The sequence below is a fragment of the Drosophila elegans genome, unplaced genomic scaffold (genome assembly GCF_018152505.1).
Source record: "Drosophila elegans isolate 14027-0461.03 unplaced genomic scaffold, ASM1815250v1 contig_208, whole genome shotgun sequence".
Taxonomy (NCBI): Eukaryota; Metazoa; Arthropoda; class Insecta; order Diptera; family Drosophilidae; genus Drosophila; species Drosophila elegans.
The window spans coordinates 4,239,167-4,259,318 of NW_024545578.1; the positions used below are offsets into that span (position 1 = coordinate 4,239,167).

The 20,152-nt window shown below is 38.0% G+C and overlaps 1 protein-coding gene and 5 non-coding genes across 8 annotated transcripts; all 6 read right to left on the reverse strand.

The window, feature by feature from the left end:
- Positions 1-8,451: 8,451 nt before the first annotated feature.
- Trnae-cuc lies at positions 8,452-8,523 on the reverse strand. The gene has a single exon. It is a non-coding gene; the product is annotated as a tRNA-Glu (tRNA).
- Positions 8,452-11,441, reverse strand: LOC108145614 (DC-STAMP domain-containing protein 2). 3 transcript variants are annotated; one of them, XM_041708136.1, is made up of 10 exons: positions 10,895-11,441; positions 10,531-10,841; positions 10,206-10,466; positions 9,778-10,154; positions 9,560-9,728; positions 9,208-9,510; positions 9,051-9,156; positions 8,927-8,995; positions 8,750-8,872; positions 8,452-8,693 (listed from the first exon to the last, which is right to left on the reverse strand). In XM_041708136.1, exons 1-10 carry the CDS (start codon positions 11,404-11,406, stop codon positions 8,621-8,623), a joined length of 2,304 nt encoding a protein of 767 aa, XP_041564070.1. In that variant the 5' UTR covers positions 11,407-11,441; the 3' UTR covers positions 8,452-8,620. The 3 variants fall into 3 exon arrangements, with proteins under 3 accessions (XP_041564070.1, XP_017126639.2, XP_041564071.1); XM_017271150.2 differs by having other exon boundaries at positions 8,452-8,696; XM_041708137.1 differs by lacking the exons at positions 8,452-8,693; positions 8,750-8,872; positions 8,927-8,995; positions 9,051-9,156; positions 9,208-9,510 and having other exon boundaries at positions 9,589-9,655.
- Positions 11,442-11,553: 112 nt separating this feature from the next.
- On the reverse strand, positions 11,554-11,625 carry Trnae-cuc. The gene has a single exon. It is a non-coding gene; the product is annotated as a tRNA-Glu (tRNA).
- A 166-nt stretch (positions 11,626-11,791) lies between these two features.
- Trnae-cuc lies at positions 11,792-11,863 on the reverse strand. The gene has a single exon. It is a non-coding gene; the product is annotated as a tRNA-Glu (tRNA).
- Positions 11,864-12,037: 174 nt separating this feature from the next.
- On the reverse strand, positions 12,038-12,109 carry Trnae-cuc. Its single transcript has one exon. It is a non-coding gene; the product is annotated as a tRNA-Glu (tRNA).
- Positions 12,110-12,263: 154 nt separating this feature from the next.
- Positions 12,264-12,335, reverse strand: Trnae-cuc. The gene has a single exon. It is a non-coding gene; the product is annotated as a tRNA-Glu (tRNA).
- Between the last annotated feature and the right edge of the window lie 7,817 nt (positions 12,336-20,152).

A 20,152-nucleotide genomic window follows, 5' to 3' on the forward strand; every position in this document is an offset into this window, starting at 1 on the left:
GCTTAATGTGCGATTTCTATCTGCAAATATAAATTGTAATTATTGCATTGTTGCGTCGGAGTTGCGGCAAGTTCTTATCATCGCCAGCCATCGTCAGGCGACTGAAAAAGGCAAAAAATTAACAAAAAATTGCAAATGAGTGTCGAAAAGTACGCTGTACACCCCCCGCACCTGAGTTCACCTGGCATTGTTTTTCCCTTGCCACCGGCAGACAAAGCGAAACAAATTGCCCAACTTCAGTTGCCGTTTCTGCTGCTGCTTTTCGCGCTTTAACACTTTTTTGAATGGGCCGCCGCCGCGGTGGGGTTTATAAAATTGATGATGGACCTCTGAGTTATTGCCTCGACTTGGTGACGACAGCTGCCGCTGAAAAATAAAAAGGGAATGTGACGGGGTGGGATAAGCTGGAGGGCCACCCAGGAAAATGATTTAAGAAAACACATTTTAATTACGGCGCTCGAGGAGTGATGAAAACTGCCCGCAGAGCGCAGGAGGCTGGAGGAAAAACAAAACGCGTTAATCAATAAATTGCCGCTCGGTGCAGCGATTTTCCTCCCATTGAAATGCATCCAACGGTGCGTATGAAATTGAAAATCAAGCAACACAGCAGCATAGGAACCACCAGAATCGAAACCACTTGGTGTGGAGCTTGGAACTCGTGGACCAAAAGGGACCACACGAATGGCGCCCCCATATGGAGAGACCCTTCCTCCAGAATTCAGATAAGTTGGAGGGCAGTGCTTTGATTTATCACTCACTGAGCATTTTGGAGTCGAGCCGATCTGTCTGCCCCTCTCGGCCAAAGCATCGTTCACTTGTTTACCACAGGTTATTACACGGAAAATTAATTAATATTTGTAGATTTCATTCTTTTTTTTAATTCCCCTTTAATTTTTGAACTAAATATGTAAAAAGTTCATAACTTATTTAATCTAATATGTTCGTTCAACTTCAATTATTTTAAACTGAAACTTATCTTTCTATTTAGTTATTATGTTGTATTAGTAAGATAACATAATTTAAATATAAGATTCGATTATATATTTCCTGTAAAATATTTCTGTTTTTGGATTAGAATTTACAACCAATAAAAACTAGAACTTGATTTAATTTTTTTTGTATTATAACCACAGCTGTTATTTTGCTGAATTACAATTTAGTATGATTACTTTTTAATTAAATAGAATTTTTTCCACTGTGTACTAACTGCGGCTTTGATTGATGCCCCCACACATGCACCAGGGGGAAAAAAAGAGACCCACACATGGCCACACCCAGAGACCCAGACGCCGGCCTTCGCGATCACCTTCGCCATTGCCTTGGACTTGGATTTTGTATTGGCTTTGGTTTTGGTATCTCTTTTGGCCTTTGCCACGGTCATGGCCTGTTAATTGAAATATGTTTTGGCCAGAGAGATCAAAGGGATCGAAAGTGGCGTTCGGGCAATGATGATGATTTGATTAATTCGACTGGGAGTGGGAATGGGAATGGGTTGACTTGGATGCAGCCAAGATAATGCAGTGATGATGGGTTCGATTCGGAACTAATTAAAACATTTTAAATAAAACACAAACGAAACTCTCTGACAGGAGAGCAACTTTTTTGTATGTGTCCGACTGTCTGGGCTGGAAATACGTGGAAAATAAAACATTAAACAATCATAAAAATAAACACATTTTCCCACACTGTTGTTGTGTTTGTTGTTGTTGGGGCAGCAGCAACAGCAGTTACAACAAATAATAATAAAAACGAGAAGCAGTCGAGAAACTTTTGTACTACATGGAAATGTCATTCGCATAACAACAAAAGACAACGATGGTGATGATGATGATGATGATGATGATGGCAACAACAGCCAACGACAACCAACAACGAAACAACGCACAAAGTTTCAATTCTCCCACCCCCCTTGTCTCTTAACCCCTTGGTGCCCCAGTTTGCGGCAAAGTTGGTGGCACCTTTGTGGGGCCTGCTGAGATAACAGCCAACAAAATGTTTGATGTACTCGAAAGTTAATGTTTTGTGGTGTCAACTTTTGCCGGGCTTCATGGCTGGGTTTTTGGGTTTGGTTTTTTGGTCTTTTGGTTTGGGGGTTTTGCAATGGAGAGCGGCTTTTAATGGTCGGGGATTTTCACTAATTTGCCTCGACGAAATTAGCCTTTATTTTTTGGCTCTTTGGCTAATCGCAAGTGCTGAAGTTTTCGTGGCAAAGTTTGACCTTTCACACGCTCTCAGATTGCCTTCACCCATCACCTCCATCAACCTCCAAACTACAACCCTCCTTACACACTTTTGCTTTCAAAGAATTACAACAAAATTAACAAGAGCGTTCGTTATCAAAAGAACTTTTAGCCGCCTCATTTGTTGGGGCCTTCAAACTCAAAAAGACTGAAACTGAAAAATTGTTTTCCCACGCAAATTAACACTTGACTTTGTTTTCATATTTGCACAAGATGACTTCATTTTCTTGGGCGCTTTTTCCAACCTCACTCACTCCTCCCTCTTTAAATATTTTTTTATTGTTGACTGTCCTCCGCCCGACTTCTCACCTTTGAAAAAAAAGAAACACAGAAATTCGTGTCTCATCTGCGGTTGTTATAGATATTGTAGGTGTTTCAGTTGTTGTGCGTCATTGTCTCGATTTTAATGTGTTATTGGGTAATATTTACCGCTACGATTATACAGTGACTAGCCATTGTGGATGAGCTGTCCAGCTGTCTCTATAGATGTGGGATTTTTTTTAAGGGTAAAAGTCTTAAAAGAGTATTATAGCTAAAGTATTAAATAACTCAGACATTTCCTCCGAACATGACATTGCTGTCAATGTTTTTATGTTTATTAAAGTAGCAATCAAAAATAGTTTAGATATAAGTTTTGAAAATTGATAAGTGAGTCCTGGAAAAACAAAAACAATATCAGTGGCTTATGGGCGTGTCACATTGTCCCGCTACTATTAATTTAATAAAATATAACATTTAATGTATACAAAATAAAAGTAGACACATTAAATAATATATTTTGTTATTTGTCTCTAAATAATTGGATTTGTAGGTATATAAATGGCCAAACTTTTTTAATTTCCTTCAGTTAAATTGATTTTGAGTTTAAACAGCTTTCATAAGGCCAAAGTTCTTTAAAGTTTCTATAATTAAATTGTTATTGAGTGTAAACATCAAAAGAATACTAAAACTTTGTTCACTTTTTTCAGTAGTTTAACTAAAAAACACGTTTATTTGGTAAATAACCCATGAGCTATAATTTTGTTAAATGTTTAAAACGGAAAAGTTTTCCAGATCCCCATAACGAAAATCAGAAAAGTAATTTTTCACCTCTCGTGTGCAGTCGCTTTCAATAACACAGCATAATCCGCATGTCCAGCTGGGCTTATTGCTGCCCTCGTGACGAGCAGATGGACAAAGGACATACTTGCAGGAAATGGGGCGAAGCCAATACTGAGGGCAAACTTTTCTCAGAGACTGTGTGTGTGCCCAATCAGGGCGTAATAAAAGGACAAGGGGCAAAAAGCTGGAAAAGCGACCTGCACTCGTACATTTCAGTTGCAATTGCAGAACGGCACAGGCACTCGAAGAAAATAAATTCAAACTCCTTGAGCAGTTCTCAGTTCATGTGTGAGTGTGTCCAAGGATTCGGAGCTCTGGAGACAATAAACTTGCTTCCACTGCAATTTCTTTGTTATTTGCTGAGGGGAAAAGGGGACTGCGATATGATGGGAGTGGATGACACTCGTGTCAGCCATAAGCAGCCAGGATCAACTTTTCCTGGCTCCTTGTGCTCTCTCCTCTGTTTGCCTTGGCTCAACTTGGAAAACGGGATTTAAAAAGGAAAGCTTCGCTAGGATTTGTGCAGCAAATTAGCTTCATTAATGGATGACTTATTCCACGGGGGAGAACGATGAACCAAGAACCACTAGATTCCACTATTTTTGCATGCGATTCCTCGCAGCTGCACTCGCTCAATCAGCGCAGAAATTTATTATGCTCCATAATCATTTGTCATCTTTTCCATTTTTCCCATTTTCCCAGGCTACCAGGCTTCCTCAAACACCCATACATTTCCATTTGGCGCCCGCAGCGAGCGCATTAAAATTTTTCGCAACATTTTTCACGCATATTCAGCATCCGGCATTCAGTGTTCGGTGTTCAGTGTCCAGTGCTCAGTGTTCAGCACAAATGGAATGGCAACTGGAGCACGGGACACGCTCCATTTGACCAGCCACTGCGATGGGATCCAGCACGGGTCATAAATATCCGGAATATTGTTAAGAATATAACAATTCTCCGCTCGCAGCACTAATGTCATCTGCCATTTCCCTCTATCTCGCAGCGTTTTTCCCTTTTCGCCGCTTCTGATACATTTTTATTGCGTTCGAGTGGCGAGTCGTCTCCATTTTATGGATGTCCAAAGAGGTCAGCACTGGTTCAGTATTTGGACGAGACTTTAGGGTTTTTATTTTAGCAGAAATATTCCATTTTATTTAGCATATGCTTGAAGAGGCAAGCTCATCACGACGAAAGATAAATAATATTTGCTCTAAGCTCTTTTTCTGCAGTAAAAACTACTAGTAACACTGAATATTAAACGCCCTCCTTCTTAACTCCCCAAATAACTTTCTTTTTTAACATTACAGCTAAAGCATATTTTTCTACGATTTCTTGATTTTCCTATTCTTTCTTTCCTTTCTTTCTTTAATGTATTACGAAACTTTCTTTTAAACGATTTTTAAGTTTGGCAACTACATCTTTTCTTACCTCCGGAATCCATCCATTTTGTAAAACCAACAAAGATTGGTTACTCCATGCCATCCATCTCCCCTCTTTAAATAATTCAATAAATTTGCGCACAATTTTTCCAACAATGAAAAGAAAAATTCTCTTTTTCGCTGCTTGCATTCTTTGGCATTGCCATAAGGGGAAAATCCATAATTCATACATTCGCCAAATAAGAAAAGCGTCAGAGGGGTGCAAAAAAGGAGCAGCAATGAAAACATTAACAAGCAGCAATAAAATATGAGCCAGCGAATGTAAATCGCTTTCCATAATTCATCGCGTTGACTCGACTCCGCCGGGCTGGTTTTCCGCCGTAGATTTTCCCTGGAAGCGTCGTAAACCCATCGAAGAAGGCTGGGCCATCGTAAAACTAATGAAATTTCAATTCGAATGACGCGACAACGTCTACGACCTGAAACCTGAAAATTCCACGAAATTTTCGCGCACTCGCCACGCCAACGAAATTCATAAATTTCCTCGGACGCCGACGACTCCCTTTTCAATTTTCCCAGGACAATGTTGGGCAACGGAAGCAGGTCCGGTTTTTTACTCGATGGACTGGCAACGACAGGTGAATTTATGATGAAGTGAGTCGTCAGCATTATTCCTCTCACCTTCACCGATTTTATCCGAATATCTCTTCGTTTCCAAGGCAGGTCGCGTGTAAATTATGAGAACTGGTGATAAAAACGAAAGTAATTCAAAATCTTCGACGTGTGCGAGAGTTTATCGCCCAAAAGTAAAAGGCAAAGGAATAGGAATAGGGACCCACAGGAGAAGGTTTTCCACAACGCATCTCACTCCTCCGACCCAGATTTATATCGCTGGATTTATGATCCTGTTAGCGCCACTGCAATTGCTTATCTCATGGGTAGCATCGTGGATAGGAGAATAACTTGTTTACGACCTGCAGATAGAATGAGTAAATGCTTTTGCCCATTTCCACCTTTCTTTTCTTTCATTACCTGATTTTCACTTTTCATTGTTTTGATTGTGGTTAAAAATGTATTTTAGAAACAAAATAATTTGGACGTTTGTAAAATATTTATTATTGAATTTTAAATCTAATATTTTTGAACCAACAAATCACGAAAGGTCGTATTTCTATTATTAGCTTGTAAATGTTCCAAGAACAATCTTATAAAAATCTTTGTTTTTGTTTAATTATAATTTAAAGCATTCAACTTTGAGCCCTATTCTGTTCTTCATTTATTTTATTGCAAAAAAGTTACAACTGGAAAATACGACAAAGTCGATTGAAAAAAAATATCAGGTACATCTTTAAAGCTAAACTTTTCACATAAAGTACTTGGAACTAAGTTATTTTGTTCCAGCAATATATGTTAAATGGTACTATATTTAAAACTTTTATGACCGCTATCTGCTGAATATGCCGCCCCATTATTGCACTTTTAGTGTTATTTCCCTGACAAGCACTCCCTACTTTCTAATGGTAATTAAAGCCATTTCCCAGTGACACGGCGACGCCATATTAATTTGAGCGGTCACAAAACCGCAAATAAAAATGTCGCATTTAATTTGTGTTTGCGTTTCTTTATGCATTTCGCTCAATTAAATTGCACTTGAACCTGTTAGAAGTGGAAATGCCGCTGGTGATGGGCGGAAATGATTGTGACACGCGATTGGGCGATCAAAAAGTGCACTAACCCGTCCTTAAAACTCTGGCAGGACTCCACCGACCACATTAATTTGCGCCAGTTTCGCATGTGCGCCCACCTTTAAAGTTGTAATTAGGAATTGTATCACCCGGCGACCGGGGCACACCTTCCATTTGAAAAGTGTTTGCTCATTGAGTGGGCGTGGTCACTATGTCCGTGGAGCTGCAATTACGAGAGGACCTCCTTTCTCGTAACGTTGCGGAATGAAAAGATTCGCCGGCTTTTCCAGGTTTGTTGTACTGTGGCTTTTTTGTCTGGTATCTCTTTTGTTGGGAAAACTACAAGCCAGATATCATTCCTAAATAGGACAGTGGAACAATTATCCTCTGAACCTCCAGAATTTTACCAAAGCTTTGTTGTCGTCTTGAAATTAAATATACAAAAATATTTATGGAACGGAATCTCGGTAGACATCTTAGTGTTTCATATCTTAAATATCATAATAAATAAATACATTGCCCTCCAATATTTTTCCCTTTTTTTTACCGAATCCTTCACCACCGTAAAGTCTGCTCCTCTATGCAAATTCCGCGCGCCCATTTGCTTTTGCCCGCTGTTTTTGTGGTCGGGCATGCTTTGTTCTCACCTCACAGCTCACACACATCTCATTGTACCGTATCGGCGCTTTGTATCTTTAACAAAATTGCCAAACCGCAGGAAAAGCTGGAAAATAGAAGTGGAGAGGAGAAAAGCCAACCGCGTGTAATGCGAGAATCTGCCCGATGCGAGGCGCCCGATTAAGCTCAGAAACTAACCGCAAAAGGGGTTCGAAATTCGAATATGGGGAATCCAATCTTCTAACCCCGCATTTGAAGCAGAAATACCCAATCGCCTGAATATTTGTGCAAGACGGAAGAGGGGTGTCAGCCATTTGCATTTAGCGAATTATTTTCTTACAATTTTCCACACAATTAGACACAGAGAGGCGAGGCAAATGCAAATCCCCCGGAATTCATATCCTTTTTCCTTCAGTCTCAGTTCTCACACATGCAGTTGAGTTTGAAAGGCAAAGATACATTAGTATCTGGAGCTTAAATAGCTCGACAGAACTTACTTGCAAGTGGAAATCTATTTCACTTGCCATGAACTGGTTACCAGGAAGAGCAGCCAGACGTGTGGAAAACTTTTCGCCGAATTTTATATTTATCTGTCCTACTTCCGAAAGGGGCGGTAAGGGGGCGTGACTAGGGTGTGCCCCCTCCAAAAATAGGCGTTTTCGTCGAGCGGCAGGCGTCGTCCTCGTCGTCCTCATCATCATCATAAAAAAACAAGGCGATGGCAAAAGTTTTTCAATTTTTGCTCCAACTTTACCAGGCTGTCCCAGCCCCGCCCCCTAGTCCTTAGCCCTCCGGTTGTGTAAACATTTGTAGTTTACTTTCAGTTGGCAGGCGGCTCGTAAAATCTGTCCGTTTCGCTTGAACTGAGACCGTTTTGAAACTGTCTCGTAACTCAGACCCGCAGGTTAGCCCAACACCCAGTCTCAGAAAAACACGGAACTTTGGGTTTGTTTTGTCAGAAAGGACCACCGATTGAATTAGAAAATTATGCTGAAAGTTATTTGGATTAAAGAAGGAAGGTCCTTGACCATTGAGAGCCAGAAAATTAGGTAATGGGATAGAAAATTACTCAGGCAGGATGAGAACTAAGCTGGAGACTTGGAGAATTTAGGTGGCAGCATAATAATAAGAAAACACAGTTTATACCTGAGAAAATTAAAAGAAAACTTTGGGCTAGCCAATAAGAAAACAGATTTGCAAGCTCATTGGAATTCGATTAGAAGTATAAAAAAATAAAGAAAAGGATACCCAGAATAAACAAAGGATTTTTATTCTAATCGAATAAATGTTTGAAAACATTAAATTTTTCGGACATTCAATTGGCTATTAACTGGTATTTATGTCTTTGATGTTCCAAGTATGTAAGGGCATACAAAAAAATTAAAAAACAATTACTATTATAATAATAAAAAAAAAATCCACAAACGTTTCCCATACCGGGAATTGAACCCGGGCCTTCCGGGTGAGAGCCGGATATCCTAACCACTAGACAATATGGGACTTGATAACGTGGCTGTCAACTATTATTGTTCTACTTTTAGAAGAAATCCTTTCTAAATATAATTTTCCTCTAGTGAAACATTTTCAAATCAAAGCACTATGCATTCTTATCTCGTTCCTGGAAGTTTATGTCTGAGATGCAGGTATCTGCTTCGCAATCAGAAGAGTTACTACTGTGATAAGAAAAATTAACAACTGGACAGAAATTTAAACAATTTAAAATTACCCTTGGAATATTTCACTATCGCATCGGGAGCTGCACAAAATACATAAATTATTGCACTCTTGAAAGCACATCTTACAGTAGATTCCCCTGCAGGTTGGCAAATCACAGGGAACATTATCCCATCTGCAGAAATATAAGTTAATCAAACCAACTGTTTATGAAGTTTAATCAACTTACTTGGTCAGCGGCTTACTGCAGATAGTGCAACATTTGCCAACAATAGTTCTTCGACAAACACTAAGCCACCTAAAAAAGAATTGAATTTAAGCAATTATTTCAAATTATGTGTTTGGAAACTTACCATATTTGACGGGAATTTAACCAACTAGTGCTGGATAATATTCCTTTGTCATAAACAAAAGCATTTAATAAACGGGCTTGCCGACATCTAGTTTTAAATACAGTTTCTAAAAAAAACATTAACAAATTAATGCATATTGTTTTTGGAAACTTCTCACCTCTTTCCTTTAGTATGTTATAGTGCAAGTCCCGAGCTCTTCGAATTGATTCCTTTGGATAAAAGTATACCATAGTGAGGTGTCTTAGACGACGACCATATGGCTCCCAAAAAACCATAAGCCAGGCTAGCAAATATAGCAAAAATATCCATAAATATCGAAGGTATTTTGGCTTCCCTGGAATTGGCAAACAACTTTGAGTATTCATTTTAAAAGTTTTCGGCTCAAAAGCGTGAATAAGGTCTCGTAGAATGTCACCAATTTTACCTCCACCTTTGATAACAAGTTTTTCGTATTCGGGAGCTGTGGGAAAAATATTTAAACTAAATTCTTTGCCAGGACTTATAATTACGTTGAAGATCAGCAGTCATATGGCCATGAAAGGACATTAAAGTCAGCATACTATAAAGACTATAGTCCACAAAGCAGATACAGAAAAGCTGGATTCCTGTGATTATTAGAAAAGTCCAGGAGCGATACATAACAGTGAACTCATTTGGCAGAAGTCGTACTGAGTTTATCTAAAGTTCTCTTTGAAAAACTTTCAATTGAATATATATTTACTCTTACCTTCACATATTGATTATCTTCGAAGCTGCTCAAGGGCAATACTCTTTCTCCCATTATTTGATAATACTCCTTATCATAGTTCTCGAAATCCTTTGTTATATAGACGTTTTCAAAGTTTCCAGCGGCCAGAAATCGAAACCAAAAATTAAACGATTGGAGTATGACAGCGAGCAAAAGTATAAAGACTATCAAATCAAGCCAAAGAAAAACGAAAAAGAACTTATGCCTTTGCGATTCCAATTGTCTCGTTATATCCTGTTCGTTTAATTGATCTTTGGTAGTGACTAGTAAGTTCGTAGAATTTAATTTCAAATTATGATCAAAACTAATCGTGCTTATAAAAATAAATCGAATTTTTATAAAGCTTAAGTGCAAACCTGTAAAAAATTTGAATATGTATTTAGTTTGAAAAGTGTAACCAAACCCACGTTGAAATATTTCCTCAATGACCACCTGAGACCATTGAAGATTGTCATTGAAGAAGGTTTTCAGAGTCTTGAGACTATCGCAGAACCAATTAAAGCGTTCCTTGTTGCAGCAGTCCTTTGTTTTTACTCCGAATTCAGTTTTGCACTGTGTAATACTTAAATTCCATGCTTTCAAGCAGCGATCATAGGGAGTACCCATCTTGTAGTCAAAGTGATCCCTCTGCACGCCCAACCAATCTGCGCAGATCTTAAAAGTGGCATCTAATGAAACCAAGCTGCCTTAAGTAAAAGTATATATGTATTATAATTATAACTATATACTTACGTATCTTAGCTATGGGTCTCTCCAGTTTTATTAAAAGTTTATCTAATTTATTCACAAGCTTGCGGATATCCGTCAACACTCCTTGAAATGATTCTTCCACTGAATGAGATGGATCATTTATAATACGTTGCATAAGCCTAAGAGCTCGAATGAGAACATTTTGTCCGCAGTATAGAGTGTTCGCCATAATGCAAATGTTGTGAATTATATTTCTTACAGGTCCCGAACACGCCATTAAAAAAGCCAAGGCAATTATCACTGCTCGGAATTGGTAGCTAGCCAGGCTTGAAAAACATAGAGCCGCAATGCATCTGCGAAAAAAATTATTAGTTAATAAACCTATTGTTATTTTAAACCAACGCACCTAGCTGGACGTCTTTGAATCAATATGAGCAGTAAAAGAAACAGCAACACAGCGAAAACCCATTTTTCATTTAAATCAATGCAGGCCTTTTGGGGATTTCTGTAGTACCAGTATAGAACCAATAATATTCCAACAACATATCCCGCGATAATATAGGGCAAAGGATTGCCTAAACAGATTGAAGGTAATATTAGACCACGATCTGCAGTATTACATTCCGGTTGGGGATCCCTTGGATCCTCCGGCGAATTAAAAGGATAAATGGGAGCATCTCCTTCGGGACTTTGGCATCGGTTTTTACTATATTCATTCTGTTCCCGATCCAGGTCATTGTTGCTATTTCTTTGCAACTGCCCTTGGGTGTTGGAAGAACAATTTTTATATGAGTTGTTAACTCCTTTACCAGTCTGGAGCACTGAACTATTTTCACTTATATTTTCCTCATCGCCTTCATTCGGATATTTCCTACGTTGTCGTTCACGTTTATTAGCTTTTTTATACACAATATTCATTACTAAGTTGGTTTTATTTGAGGTATATATTATGAATATTGCTGTAAGCGACAGTAAAGTTAAAGAATACTGAGAAAACCCGAATTAGTTAAAAAAAAGACTTTCTATATTTTATTTGGTTCTTAAAAAAAATTATCGTAATCATATTTCCCATACCGGGAATTGAACCCGGGCCTTCCGGGTGAGAGCCGGATATCCTAACCACTAGACAATATGGGACTTATGATCTCAAGAAATACAGTGTTGTCCAATGGTAATAATTTTATAAACCAATTTTAAAATAAAACATTCTTTCACAAATTTCTACAAATTATTTTTGTTGTCTAGAAATTATTTAGACAACATTCCGAACATATTTATTACTTAAAAAAAACTTTATCCATATTTCCCATACCGGGAATTGAACCCGGGCCTTCCGGGTGAGAGCCGGATATCCTAACCACTAGACAATATGGGACATGACATCTTTAGAAAGGTAGTGTTGGCAAACGATTAATTTTACATTAAAAATATTATAAATAAATTTTAAAATAAACGTTCTATCCATAATTTTTTCTTAATTCGTTAAATTATTTTCCAATGACCATAATTTCAAACATATTTATTACCAAACAAAAAAGTTTATCCATATTTCCCATACCGGGAATTGAACCCGGGCCTTCCGGGTGAGAGCCGGATATCCTAACCACTAGACAATATGGGATATGAAATCTTTAGAAAAGTAGTGTTGGCAAACGATTAATTTGACTGGGAAAATCTTATAAATACATTTTAAAATACAACACATTCTATGCGTAATTTTTACTTAATTTGCTAAATTATTTTTCAATAATTTGTAAAATAAAGTTTATCCACATTTCCCATACCGGGAATTGAACCCGGGCCTTCCGGGTGAGAGCCGGATATCCTAACCACTAGACAATATGGGATGTGGTAATGTCGGCGGCAGAGATTCTTGGCAAGCTTTCTCAAGAACCATTTGATCTGGGCCAGTGTTCTTGTTTGTCATCATACAGTTTAAAATCAGCTCCTCGCGGAAGACCCACGCGGCTTTTCAAATTTACTGTAACGAGGGGTCAACTTCATATAACCTTTTTCGGAATTAATTAAAAACCATTCAACACTCGGCACTGGCAGTTGCATTCGTCGATGCCCACAACTCAACGGACTCCAGTGGCTGGGAATGAGGCACATAATCATCAATTATTCGCACAATTACCGCAAACAAATAAATATTCTTAATTTATTGTGTTTTCGGATCGGGCTTGGCCGCCCACAATGGCAACAGGCGGCGGTAAATGCAGACGAAAAATCGCTACGAAAAAATATTAAAAATAAATTTTCAACCCGAAACAACAAACACACAAATTTCGGAGGAGAGCAGACGAATTGGGATGAGGGGCGATTGCGATGGGCTGGTTGGATACTGCGGTATTGAGATTGATGTCCATAAATTAATTCCTCGCCGCTCCGTCTCCTGGCGTTGCTTTCCTGCCGCTTTCATTGTATCTTTTTAGTCAGTCTGGGTGTCGTGCGATAAATTTCATAGATGCATTTGGTAATTTCAATTTGTTTTAATGTGTCGCCGCTATTCTATATATAAAGCACATATAGCACATATCATTTGAGGTTTATTGGCCGTGCCGTGGCTTTGCTTTGCTATTTTTGGCTGGCCTCGTGGGATGTTCTAAAGGCAGCAGCCCCACCACAGCAATTGTCGCTGCTTATCAGAGGGTGAAATAGCAGGAGAAGAGCTCTAAAGCTTTCAAATTTGTCCAAGGGCGGAAATGTATCTCATAGATTTCTTGAAAGATCAATAAGCTTGCATTGAAGTACACTCGGAAAAAAGTTACACTTAATCGTGCATCTAAATATGCATTCTGTTTCATATAACAATTTGAAAATTTAACTTTTGAATGAAGTTTTCTTCAAGCTTTTATCACATTATTCATTTGGCTGACTTAAATTGGATTAGTTTACATTTCCTTCTTATACGATTTTTTATAATGAAGACAAGACAAACTTTTCATGTGATTGATGTGCACTCGAAAAAAATGAAATATTAATATAAACTTTCTAAGAATGCAGTTAGTTTCATATAATGGTATTCAAAATTATCTCTTTCTTTGGACTCTTTTTTGGTTAATCATACAGCTGATTCGATTTTGATTATTTCAATTTTATTAATGCCTTGCATTGACTATGACAACTATAATGAAAAGCTTTAAATATTAATGATTTTTTGGGCAGCTCTGTTAATATTCTGCGAAGTGTTGAAAAAACAGGACAGCCTTTAGCGTATGCACTATAAATCAATTTCCGCTTAAGGCACGTTTTCGGACAAGCATTTCCTGAATATCCACCGAGGGATTTTGGGGGCTTAAGCCCCGTGGCGCCATCACTTCGTTTGAAGAGATTAGAACATGGGGCTTTCCATCATAATTAATAAACTGTCGCTAGCCGTATTTATTTGTATCTGTTCGTGATGTGTCGTGTTTTATTTCCACATAAATTTGGGGCTTCCACATGTAGCAGTCGTAAAATAAAGTTATTTCGGTTCTGTCATCAGCGTGGCTCTCACCTCACCTGAACCTGAACATGACCCTCAACCTGAACCCGGACCCAAACCCAAACCCCCCGCGGTAATCGTCATTTAGAGCTGGCTTCCTCTCCACTTGGGTGTCCGAAATTTGTCGCGCGATGAGGGAAATTTCGTTTGAATGGTTTCCGCAATGAAGCGACAAAAGTGACAGCCATGTCGTAGTTATTGCTCTTGGACTTGCAGCGCATTTCCCGAGAAAATGCGGCCCATAAAGTGCGGGAAAACCATGGCCAGCAGCCAAAAGGGGAGCTGTTTCCCAATCTCTTCACGTTTTGAGAACTTCCTCTGCCGCAACTATAAACTGCAACTGGTCTTCGGTCTCGGACTTCATTTCTTTTCATTAGCCGCCCGCACTGCCGGCCATCTACGGACTGACCAGGTCATAAAACGTAACTGGTTACTCCGCGTAACTCTCGCGCTTGAACTATAGACGGTATACAACTCACTTGATTACTTGCCCGCTGGCCTGGTCTTTTACTATGTAATATATGTGTTACTGGCACAGACGGACGGGCGGACAGACAGCGGCACTTTATTAATGAAAAGCGCAAAAGTTCTCTTTATTTTCCCAGCCCTTTTACGTGTGTGGCCTGCATCGAGGTCAGGCGGAGATTTGTTAGCCGAAAGTGAGCGGTTTCTGCAACGGGCCAAATGAAATGGCCAGAAGACTAGACACGACCGACAGTCGCGATTATGAGGAAAGTGCGGCAATTAGAGAGTTTTTTTTTGTTGCTTCTAAAGGTTGTTTTTTTGGAGATAGCCAGTCAAGTTAGCATGGGAAACAAACTCATTAAGAAGTTGCGCGTACTAATAAGTAGGATAATGTCACGTAGAATAGTTCCGAGAATAATTTTATTTAGTGAAAGTATACTAGACATGAACTAAAATTAACATTTATCAGCAATTTTACATAGGGATTGCGAAAGTTCTCATCAAACTGAGATGAAATCTATTTATTTAGCTTTGCCAAATTAAGTCTTAAGAATAATTTTTTTAATCTTAAAACCAAATTTAAATGCAGGTTTTTAGAGGGTTAAGCCACAAGACTTTGAAGATACTCCACTTGGAAATCGGGTGGCGGAAAGAAAAGTTATGGATTTAAAACTGCAGGATTTTGGTCACTTTTCTGCAAAGACGAGTTTTTCGGAAATTTTGAAAGGGGTTACATCATTAAAATTGCGAAAAATCGACCCGAATTTACAAACCAAGTTTTTAATGCAGTTTTTTAGCAAACTAAGCACCAAGGCATTAAAGATATTCCACTTTGAAATCGGATATTCAATAGAAAAGTTATAGATTTAAAACTGCCGGATTTTGGTCACTTTTCTGCAAAGCTTTTTTTCGGAAATTAGTTAAGGTTTTATTTCGTAATACATAACAACTCATAATTTTAAAACAAAATTTAAATGCACGTTTTTAGAGGGTTAAGCCATAAGACTTTGAAGATATTCCATTTGGAAATCGGGTGGCGGAAAGAAAAGTTATGGATTTAAAACTGCAGGATTTTGGTCACTTTTCTGCAAAGACGAGTTTTTCGGAAATTTTGAAAGGGGTTACATCATTAAAATTGCGAAAAATCGAACCGAATTTACAAACCAAGTTTTCAATGCAGTTTTTTAGAAAACTAAGCACCAAGGCGTTCAAGATATACCACTTCGAAGTCGGATACTTAAGAGAAAAGTTATAGACTTAAAACTACTGGATTTTGGTCACTTTTCTGCAAAGCTTTTTTTCGGAAATTAGTTAGGTTTTATTTCATAATACATAGCAACTCATAATTTTAAAACAAAATTTAAATGCAGGTTTTTAGAGGGTTAAACCACAAGACTTTGAAGATACTCCACTTGGAAATCGGGTGGCGGAAAGAAAAGTTATGGATTTAAAACTGCAGGATTTTGGTCACTGTTCTGCAAAGACGAGTTTTTCGGAAATTTTGAAAGGGGTTACATCATTAAAATTGCGAAAAATCGACCCGAATTTACAAACCAAGTTTTTAATGCAGTTTTTTAGCAAACTAAGCACCAAGGCATTAAAGATATTCCACTTTGAAATCGGATATTCAATAGAAAAGTTATAGATTTAAAACTGCCGGATTTTGGTCACTTTTCTGCAAAGCTTTCTTTCGGAAATTAGTTAAGGTTTTATTTCGTAATACATAACAACTCATAACTTTAAAACAAAATTTAAATGCACGTTTTTAGAGGGTTAAGCCATAAGACTTTGAAGATATTCCACTTGGAAATCGGGTGGCGGAAAGAAAAGTTATGGATTTAAAACTGCAGGATTTTGGTCACTTTTCTGCAAAGACGAGTTTTTCGGAAATTTTGAAAGGGGTTACATCATTAAAATTGCGAAAAATCGAACCGAATTTACAAACCAAGTTTTCAATGCAGTTTTTTAGAAAACTAAGCACCAAGGCGTTCAAGATATACCACTTCGAAGTCGGATACTTAAGAGAAAAGTTATAGACTTAAAACTGTTGGATTTTGGTCACTTTTCTGCAAAGCTTTTTTTCGGAAATTAGTTAAGGTTTTATTTCATAATACATAGCAACTCATAATTTTAAAACAAAATTTAAATGCAGGTTTTTAGAGGGTTAAACCACAAGACTTTGAAGATACTCCACTTGGAAATCGGGTGGCGGAAAGAAAAGTTATGGATTTAAAACTGCAGGATTTTGGTCACTGTTCTGCAAAGACGAGTTTTTCGGAAATTTTGAAAGGGGTTACATCATTAAAATTGCGAAAAATCGACCCGAATTTACAAACCAAGTTTTTAATGCAGTTTTTTAGAATACTAAGCACCAAGGCATTAAAGATATTCCACTTTGAAATCGGATATTCAATAGAAAAGTTATAGATTTAAAACTGCCGGATTTTGGTCACTTTTCTGCAAAGCTTTTTTTCGGAAATTAGTTAAGGTTTTATTTCGTAATACATAACAACTCATAATTTTAAAACAAAATTTAAATGCAGGGTTTTAGAGGGTTAAGCCATAAGACTTTGAAGATATTCCACTTGGAAATCGGGTGGCGGAAAGAAAAGTTATGGATTTAAAACTGCAGGATTTTGGTCACTTTTCTGCAAAGACGAGTTTTTCGGAAATTTTGAAAGGGGTTACATCATTAAAATTGCGAAAAATCGAACCGAATTTACAAACCAAGTTTTCAATGCAGTTTTTTAGAAAACTAAGCACCAAGGCGTTCAAGATATACCACTTCGAAGTCGGATACTTAAGAGAAAAGTTATAGAATTAAAACTGCTGGATTTTGGTCACTTTTCTGCAAAGCTTTTTTTCGGAAATTAGTTAAGGTTTTATTTCATAATACATAGCAACTCATAATTTTAAAACAAAATTTAAATGCAGGTTTTTAGAGGGTTAAGCCATAAGACTTTGAAGATATTCCACTTGGAAATCGGGTGGCGGAAAGAAAAGTTATGGATTTAAAACTGCAGGATTTTGGTCACTTTTCTGCAAAGACGAGTTTTTCGGAAATTTTGAAAGGGGTTACATCATTAAAATTGAGAAAAAATCGAACCGAATTTACAAACCAAGTTTTCAATGCAGTTTTTTAGAAAACTAAGCACCAAGGCGTTCAAAATATACCACTTCGAAGTCGGATACTTAAGAGAAAAGTTATAGAGTTAAAACTGCTGGATTTTGGTCACTTTTCTGCAAAGGTATTTTTCGGAAATTAATTAAGGAGTTATTTCGTAATATTTTGTTTTCATTTGATCAGAGGTCTTAAGCATCAACGTTTGTGCTTAATATATTAAGTTTCAGGGTAGAAGAAAAACAATTTAAAATAAGAATCAAAGCTCCAATTATTGTTAGTTCCGGGCTAAATGGTGTTTTTATCATAATAATTATTTCATTACATCTTTAAATAGAGCTTTTCTAATTTGATCAGAGTTCTTTTGCCTCAATGTTTATGTGAAACGAACAGCTATGGACCAACCACACAAAACTGCAGAAATCATAAAATAACTCACGCAGTGGCTGATCTGCAGATCTCCTCGAGGGGTAAGAAATCTGGAACCCCTGCATGGAGCCTTGGGCAAGTGCATTGCAACTAGAAACTGAAATACGAAATACCCAAGGAAACCGAATAAAATGGATCCATTGGTGGAGATTATTTCAAGACACCCACCAGCGAGGGAATTTTTTGCCTTTGTTTGCCGGGACTTATTCGGTTTTTTTTTGTTTTGTTCCCGGCTGACAAGTCGTTGGCATCTCTGGCGCATGTTAATTATGCCAGCGAACTACCTATACTCCGCGGATTCCCCCTTTTGCGTCCAAAAAGCCAAGATGTGGGCCGTGGCCACGCCGAAAAGACCTTGACTCTCGCCAAGATCTTGATACGATTTATACAATTTTTGATTCATGGCGTCTCCGCTGTCGCTTGGTCGCTTTGGTCGCTTGGTCGCTATCTTTGGCGACTCGCAAACCGAATTAATTTCGTAGGCAAGGCGTGTTGCCATATTTGTCGTCGCGAGAATTTCGAGTTCGAAAATTTGAATTCAATCAGCAATTTGCATAAATTTGCAGGCCGCGCAAAAAGAAGCTGCTTAGGCCCTAAAAGGTGGGATTAGCCGGTCGCCCACGGAATTCCCTCCCACCACAAAAAAGGCCTCCAAAAAAACATAAGACTCCGTTTTGGGCCGGTGACCCAGCCAAAGTGTGGCGGCTAATGGGACAGCCAAGTGACAAACTGGCCACGAAACGGCATTGGTTAGTGTGGGCCGCTGATTGACTGACTGATTGACTGTTTGACTGACAGACTGATGGACTAAATAGGGCCCCCATTCCCCGCCCATCTTATCAGACAAAACCACAGACTGGTCCAAACATTTGCAAATTGTTTCGCTTTTGGCTTTTGTCGCACGGGCCACCAAAATAGATTAGCCAAATGGGGGAGGTGGGCAAAACGCATCTGTCTGAGATATCGTACGATTTTGTATATATAAAACAAGATTTATTTTGGTATTTAAAAACTATCAAAGTTTGAATGCTCTACAAAAACATTTATTTATTGTATATATTTAAGTCAATAACGAAGTAAGTTAACATCATTTTACAAGGTCTTATTTGTTCCAAATATTGTATAAATTAAGTGAGAAAGTTTAATGCTTTACTGAGTAGCTAAAATGCAACCCATTATTTTATACAATATATTTAATAATATATAGTTTTTATTATTCAACTCTTTTCGTTTTAAGTTTCAAAACAATATTAACAGATAGTTATATTTATCTCATTAAATTTATCAAATGCCCATTGTTTTCAGTAAGCCATTGATAATCGCTTAGTCAAAGTAATGAATGTATTATTAAATTTGTAAATATTATTATTTAATGACAATTTCATTAAAATTCAATCATTTTTTAATTCTCTTTAAGTTTTTAATCAATCAGTTAAACTTCCATTGACAGTCGTTTCTTAAATGTGAATAAATACCAATAAAAACTTTTATCATAACTTTCAATCAGTTTTTTGGTATATTTCTTAGCAACCTGATAAACTTAACTGATCATACTACCACCGATTAGGGTATCCCTATAAATATCGTGCCGCTGCCACTGCCGCCGCTTTATTTCAGTTTCTATTTCTGGCTGATTCATTCTCGTCCCATTCTCGTTCAGTGGGCTGATGCTTGATGCCGATTCTTGATGCTGGTGATCGTCGCCTCGTCGTGGTGGCTGCTAAATTTAAATGCCCAAACATCCATAACAACATTCATGAGGATCGGCTGGGTGCACCTTCCTTCCTTCCTTACCTCCCTCCCACCCTCGATTTTCACAATTCCCAGAATTTATTCGTATTAATTTCCCCGCATTAGTTTTTAATGCGTCGACGCTAGAATTAAAGGCATCGTAAAGCTGACAAATATTTTATGGCGAATGCGAGTGTGAAAAAAAGCGCGACAAATTAATGAATTTATGGGACACTTTAGGGGGTCTCTTCTGGCATTATGGCCACCTGTCTGTTCTGTTCTTGTCTGGTCTGGTCTGCTGTGGAATATGTTCCCCTCTTGCGTTTTGGATATAAATCGTTTTGAGTGTCGCCGGGCGCCAATTGGTCACCCCATTCCCCATTCCTATTTCCCAATTTTGCGTGGGCGATTTTCAATTCGTTTTCCGAGCC

What these genes read in the sequence shown, in the direction of transcription:
- LOC108145614 (XM_017271150.2), bottom strand. Translation starts at nt 11,406, where the DNA reads ATGAATATTGTGTATAAAAAAGCTAATAAACGTGAACGACAACGTAGG. An exon ending in TAACATACTAAAGGAAAGAG is followed by an intron (nt 9,157 to 9,207) that starts GTGAGAAGTTTC and finishes TGTTTTTTTTAG; the next exon opens with AAACTGTATTTAAAACTAGA. An exon ending in GATAGTGAAATATTCCAAGG is followed by an intron (nt 8,697 to 8,749) that starts GTAATTTTAAAT and finishes TTCTTATCACAG; the next exon opens with TAGTAACTCTTCTGATTGCG.